We start from the raw sequence: 6,651 nt of genomic DNA, 5'->3' as shown, positions 1-6,651 counted from the left end.
TCTTCCTCACTTTGAAACAGAGAGCCTGCAGGTCAGAGAGGATGAGGACCTCCCTCAGAGCTCCGGAGCAATGCAGCATCCTCTATTGAACCCTCATTTCCACCCCGCCTTCCTGCGGTCCCACCCCTGCCTGAGCCACCACCCTGGTCAATCAGTTGCCATGTCTCCCTCCAGCCCTAGACTCCGCCCCTGTCACATGACCCCTCATGCTCCCTGTGATTTCCTCCAGCTGGGTGTCTAGTTTCTGGGTGAGACAATTAAGCAAATGTATGCTCAAAACCTAGAGTATTCGCTGTGTTGTCAGCTCAATGTTCTGTCCATTCCACAATGTCTGGAATCAGAGCAGTTTTTTACAGGATGATAAATGACCCTTCTTCAGCTGAGCCCTGAAAGTACATGCCTGACCACAAACCCCTCCAACTGCTTCTCTCAAATGTACCATGGGGTCTCCTTTCCAACCAGAATCTCAGGCCAAGAGCACTCACTCCTTGGCCCAACTTTAGCCTTTCCCGGTAGTTTTGATCCCATGATTCTGCCCGTGAAAGAAATCTTTTTCTCTGCAGCATCCCTGCCGGACTTTGACGTACAAAGGTGTAATTAGAACAGCATGGAGCAAGCAGGACAATCCATTTACCTCATCCTTAACATTTAAGTGCTTTAAAATATGGTTCTAATATCCTAGGTGCACAGGGCCAAATTCCCTTCTCAGTTTCTCACATGCATGAGTAAATCCACACAGGCTAAACCCCTTGGGCCTTAGGTTCTGCTTAGAAGTTTTTTGTTTTGTTTTGTTTTTTTTAAGAAAATAAATATTCCATTAAAACGACATAGTGTACTCTGCATATTTTTAGGACAATTAGAGTTTAGAATTCCCTCTTCTTCCGCCCATGGTAAAAGTTTTTTCCTTGACTATTTCCTCACCAAGAATGACATTAATCTGGGATAAATTGAAGATTTTCCTTGTCTTCTAAAATAATCACCTCGTCTGACATTGTCAAAGTGCCAACCGGTAGAGTGAGACCCTGGATCTGCTTTGGGAAGAATCCAAGCCCTCGTGTACCTCTGCCAGATAAACCCTTCAGGGAGACAATTATTTGTGAACCTAATCAAATATTTACTTCAGACAGAAAAGCCAAACTCACAGGAAACAGAGAAACAGAAAAGGTCACTCTCTACCGTCTGCTTAATTCAAAGTGGGTCATCGGTGTGGGTAATTTTTCTTTAGTGCTTCTGCCCGTGTAAATAAAATCCAAAAGGAGACAGACTGGCTGTGCTCAGTCTGTGGGCCAGAGCTACAGCAAGACCAAGGGGAGGAGCCTAGACAGTCAGTCTTCACGTGGGGGTGATGGGGACAGTCCCACAGGGAGGGCCACCCTCAACTCGTGGCCTGTGTGCTTGGATATGTTCATGAGTTTGTATAGACAGAAATCTCCCTCCCCACTATGTATAAGTGTCTATGAGTGTGTATACAACATGGATATACAGAAGCTCCCTGTCCATTAGTCTGTGCAGCTGCGGCCACGTGTGGTTATTATCTGCCTAGCCAACATGCAAATCAAATGTTTCCTTGCAGCCAAATTTGGAGCAACATCTTTGCAATAATTGCTATATCACTGCATATTCAAGTTCAAAGACCCATGGCCACTAAATTTAAAAAGAGAAGTGGATGTTAAGACCGATCAGCAGTTTGTTTTTATTCATTGCAAATCATAGCAAAGAAAGGAAAAGCCCAGCCCTGCTCACTCCACGATTCAGGCAGAAATAAGATGTGCCCTCGTACGAGTCTGACTTGGAAGATGGCCCGGTTCAGAGACGGCTTGGAAAATGTGTCTGGGATGTCTTAGAAATCAGGAATTATACTGAAGAATCAAAGAAAGAACTCGTAACTTCGTAGGGCAAATGTGTTTGTTTATTTAAATTAAAAATATTGTGAAAATTACAAACTGTTAAATACAGACCATTTTATACAACTTAATAGAATAAGAAGGAAGTATATACATCACTTTTTAATAGGCGCAGATCGACTTGCACCAAGCTTCAGGATTAAGCAATGGAAAATGTGACAGCGCACATGTCCATCGCAGCAAAGTTTCAGAATTCAAGTGATTCCAGGCAAGGGGCCAAACTTAACTTGGCTTCTTTCACCCTAAACAGCCCCCTTTGGAGTAAATCCACACTCTGAATTTTAAAGTGAACCGAGGGCCCTTTTTCCCCCAAACATAAATTTCCTCTAAGGCGAACTGATAAACCAGCTCCTACACTGTTAACCCTTCCATGGGAACAGTAGTTATTGCTGTCTCCAATCTAGGGAGAGCGTGTTTTAAAAAAAAAAAAAAAATTTATGTTTTTACTAGAATTAAATTTGACCTTTTGGTGTGTTTTTCTTCCTCCTTGTCTTCAGGGGCCTAAAGAGTCTGCTACAAAGCGACTGACCACAGGAATACATGGAGACATTAGCAAGCATTCCTGAGCTATTTCTCTTACATGTCTTTTTCCCTTAACTGGCGGGTTAATAGTCTACCACCCAGAGAACTTTGCAGCATGAAATGTGGTATCTGCCTCTTTGGTTCACTGCTGGGAAAATGACAGCAGGGGTGGGCAGGGGATTCGCCTTGGATTTCCCCATTACATGTGTTCTGAGCCTCCAACTGCTCCTTTAAGTAAGCAGATCCTTCTTCAGACTTGCCGGCCAAGGGGGAAATATTCTGTCCAAGCTTCCTCACACCAGGCCATGCAGGATTTATCACAGAGTCTTAGAATCTACAGACATCCTCCCAGCCCCTTGGGGATCCAGATCATCAGGAGTCTCAGGAAAGCAGTAAGCCTTTGGATGGCATGCTCAGGACCACACGAGCGAAGCAGAGCTGGGACTCGGGTTCAAGAAACACAGAACTTGGACCCCGGCTCTGCGCAGTCTCACCGGAGCATGCCCTTCTAAGTCTCAGCTATGTGACGAAATGCCATGTCGTCAAGGCCCACATTATGTCCTCTCCCAGCTGAGAAAACTAGGCTGGGAAAAAAAGCAGCAGCAGGACCAAGGGTTTGGCTTTGTTCAACCCCACCACCGCCCCTTCGGGAAAGATCGGGAAGATTCCCTGCACGGCCATTCGAAGTGCAGGTTAGATTCTTAGGGAAACCCTTCCAAGCACACACACACACACAAAAAGCATGCCAGCATGTGATGCTGGATGCTCCCAGATCAGAGTTCAAGGTCACAGGTTAGACAAAGGGTCAAAATAGCAGATTGCGTCTTAGAATCCCAGCCAATGCTAACAGGTTTTAAAGTTGCATTTTTTTTCCTTACAGTATGCAAATAGACCAGGTTCAGATCTCCAGCTTTCTCCCATCAGAAGTCCTCCATCAAATATTCCCCCTCTAACCCAAAAGACGTGTAAGAGAAGCTCTGTAACCCGCGGTGAGCTAATGCCACAGGTTCACGTTAGAGGTACTTACAGCCAATCAGATCTAGAAGAACAAAGCTCTAGGCAAATTAGCAAATCGAAACTAGTCCCTCGGCATGCCCTCCGCACTTGGCAGCCCCGGGAGTGGGCAGCCGCTTCGGGAGCTACCCAGGGCATCCAGTGAGAAAACAACCACCGGCACATCGACCTGCCGGATTCTGAACAGGAACCCCGACCCCCAGGCTCCCCCAAGGAAAGGTACACACTGCACGTCTTCGGGGCTTTTTCGGTGCCAGGTCCACACCACAGTCCACACCTCATGGACTCGGGCTGCTGCTCCCGTTTAGCCGTGTCCCCCACCGTCCCCCATTCAGGGGCTTGTCGAGGGTCTCTGGAAAGTGGCAGCTGCACTGCAAAAGTGAAACCAGACACGGAAAGTGTCCTTCCTCTCTCTAAGGGTGCTGGCTGATGGCGCCACCTCCAGAGGTCAGAGGGGTGCTAGGAATTCTGATGCAGGTTCTCCGAGGACCCCTCGCTGCTTTCGTTGAGGGGGGTCTCCGAAGCCTCCTCCAGCTCGTCGTCCGCGCCCTCCTCCTGGATGGTGAGGTGCACGTCGGGCGAGGAGGACTCGGAGCTCACGCTGTCTCCTTCCATGGAGCAGAGCGTGCAGGACAGGGCTGGCGCCACGCTCTCCTGCAGCACGTTGAGCATCGCGGGCACCTGCACCGACCTCAGGCCCGACACCACGGGCAGCGGCTTCATGGCCTCCCCCCAGAGCCTCTCCTCGTCCTTGTACAGCAGCAGGAGGCTGGATTTCTTCTCCTGCCTTTTGGATTTCATGTAGCCCAGCATGATTCCAATCAAGAAAATGCCGTAAAAGGACATGACGACCAGAACGTAGAAGTACTCGTTGCCGTTGGCGTGGCGGCTGGCGCTGCCGGGCACATGGGACTCGAGGGGACCGCTGGGGGTTGCCGTGCTGGCGTGCGTGCTGTTCAGAGGTTCCATTCTCAGCATTGAAGCTCTGCTCACACAGACGGGATCTGGGGAGAAACGTGCAGGTTAGAACTCTTCCGGGGGCCACCGTACCGGGAGGAAGGCGAGCACCAAGTTCTCCGAATTGCAACATCCCAGAAGCTTATAACCGCGTGGAAATACAGTCGTAAGAGGTTGCACCAAACAGCTAAGGGGGGTTAGCCATGAGGGGCCGGAGTGCAGCGGGGAGCGGGCAAGGGAAGGAGGGAGGGGAGTGAGGAGGGCTTTTATTTGGTCGTGTGTCCATGCCCATTATATTTTCATTTCATAAAGTCAGCATATAAAAAGCTTTTGTAATTTTAAAAAGAAAAGGGAAAAAAATCAATATAGGACAAAGGCACATAGAGAAACTGACTATCATTTTAATCACTAGGAAACTTTTTTTAACTGATCGAGCAGAAAAAAAAAAGAAAGGTTACATTTTGCTTCTCAAATGTAAACTTATTTTTAATTCAAACTAACATTGCCTTAGGGAGGGGAAAAAAGGAAAAGAAAAGAAAATCGCATCTACACATTGCTAGAAATATCCTTCTTTCAAATGTGTCTGAAGAAAAGTAGCACTGCTCACTTACCAAGTGCTGGCAAATTTGTCCCGAGTCCTGAATTCCTAAATCGCCAAGCCCGGGAGCCTTCTTCCTCCGTGTGGGGCTCAGCGCTCTGACAGCTCGGCTGCTGCACTTGGGATATATAGTCAAGAAATGCATCGTCACGTGTTCTGGGAGGAAAATTTACAACAGAGGTTGGTCGTGGCAGAGTGAACAGTGAACTCACAGCACTGCAGTTCAACTCACTGAACTTTGCAGCTGTGAAAAGAAAAAGACTGGGAAGCGGGAACTGCTTCTCACCCGTCAGCACCAAGCCAAAGTTTTCAGGTGGCCATGAAAAAGGAGGAAAGAATGTGCCCAGTTGGAACCGTTCCCCTGAAGTCCAGTCTTACTGAAAATTAGTTCATGCTCCATCTCCCTCTTGAGGAATAATCTGGATGTCTCTACAGGCTTTCAGAGACTGATAGTCAGATACCATAATCCAGATAAAAGACAGTTGGAAGCCAGTGCAGGATTTACTGTCAAGGAACTAGGGCTTAAGTTTCAGCTCTTCCATTGACTATGCAAATGTAATAAATCCTCACTGAATCTTTCTGCACCTCGGATTCCTGATCTGTAAAATTGCTGCATGCGGCAGAGAGGGGCTTCCATATGCAGAATTATATGAACGGTGTGAGCCTTTGAGTTTCTGTCGGCGTCATCATTCTAAGACTTAAGGCTGGAGAGTGTGGATGAGCCCTTTAAAGACACAGAGAGATTTGCCTGTCTTCTGCATCATAATCTTATAACGCTTATAAATCTATATTTTTACAATAAAAAAATGTATCTTCCAGATGCTTTTCAATCGTCTGTGTGAAGTAGAAACCGGTTGCAGTGCAAGAAACTTCACGTGGGCAAATTTTACTCCAGTTCTCTGGCACGAAACTGCTCCTCCGTAGCATCACACAGAGACCTTTCACACATCTCTTCACTGTCAAGGGAGGAGCAGGTTGGGGGAGGAGCAGGAATTCTGGTGAGCAACTGAGCACAGTTCACACTTTGAAAAAAACCTAGTAGACCCTGTGTTAGAAATGGTCATGGGGCTCAAAATCGAAAAAAAGAATTGAAGACTTTGATGTTGGTCCATCTGCTCCCTGGGTTGCTTATTCTTTGAGGATCTCATCCTAAGTTGAAGTAAACTAGGAGTGATGCTCTGCCTCCAGTTGTCTGTGGCCTGTGAATCCTGAAGGCTTTCTTCCTCAGCTATGCCTGCAGTGGTTTGCTGGGGACACGAGAACAAGACAGACCTGTGAGATCGATGTCTGTTGATGGCCGATCCCAGTATTGTTGATTATGTACCTAGGGATGGATGGATGGGATTAGTAATCACCCAGGGATGAACAGACAACGCAAACTGGAAGTTTTGAGGGAGCAGAAAGGAGGTGGGGAAAAGGGTTACCAGATTTAAGGAGCAAAAAAATGTGAAGCCTGGTGCCAGGAAGCCAAACAGAGGCTGAACTTTCAAACAAGATAAATCTTCAAAACCAGGCTGACAGTCCCAAGACATGGATGACTCTGGAATGATGTCCAAAGGATAAAACAATTCGAGGACATAGGAAGGATAAAATTCATCACAGGTGTAAGGGAGGGAACAACCCAAATGAAACTCCGCTGGGTGACTTCTCAGTGTC

The 6,651-nt window shown here is 47.2% G+C and overlaps 1 protein-coding gene across 2 annotated transcripts; it reads right to left on the bottom strand.

Annotated features, from left to right (window-relative positions):
- Positions 1–1,890: 1,890 nt before the first annotated feature.
- Positions 1,891–5,536, bottom strand: KCNE4 (potassium voltage-gated channel subfamily E regulatory subunit 4). Of its 2 annotated transcripts, none has more exons than XM_006186899.3 (2): positions 4,998–5,536; positions 1,891–4,428 (listed from the first exon to the last, which is right to left on the bottom strand). In XM_006186899.3, exons 1-2 carry the CDS (start codon positions 5,138–5,140, stop codon positions 3,900–3,902), a joined length of 672 nt encoding a protein of 223 aa, XP_006186961.1. In that variant the 5' UTR covers positions 5,141–5,536; the 3' UTR covers positions 1,891–3,899. The 2 variants fall into 2 exon arrangements, with proteins under 2 accessions (XP_006186961.1, XP_014416484.1); XM_014560998.2 differs by having other exon boundaries at positions 1,891–4,444; positions 5,009–5,516.
- Positions 5,537–6,651: the final 1,115 nt, after the last annotated feature.

Source organism: Camelus ferus, chromosome 5 (genome assembly GCF_009834535.1).
Source record: "Camelus ferus isolate YT-003-E chromosome 5, BCGSAC_Cfer_1.0, whole genome shotgun sequence".
Classification (NCBI taxonomy): domain Eukaryota; kingdom Metazoa; phylum Chordata; class Mammalia; order Artiodactyla; family Camelidae; genus Camelus; species Camelus ferus.
This window is presented reverse-complemented; position numbering and strand designations above follow the sequence as displayed.

Bases quoted from the DNA above. Each gene is read 5' to 3' on its own strand.
- KCNE4 (XM_006186899.3), bottom strand. From the start codon at position 5,140: ATGCATTTCTTGACTATATATCCCAAGTGCAGCAGCCGAGCTGTCAGA. The intron at 4,429-4,997 runs GTGCTACTTTTC...CGTCTGTGTGAG, and splicing joins CAGCACTTGGTAAGTGAGCA to CAGAGCTTCAATGCTGAGAA.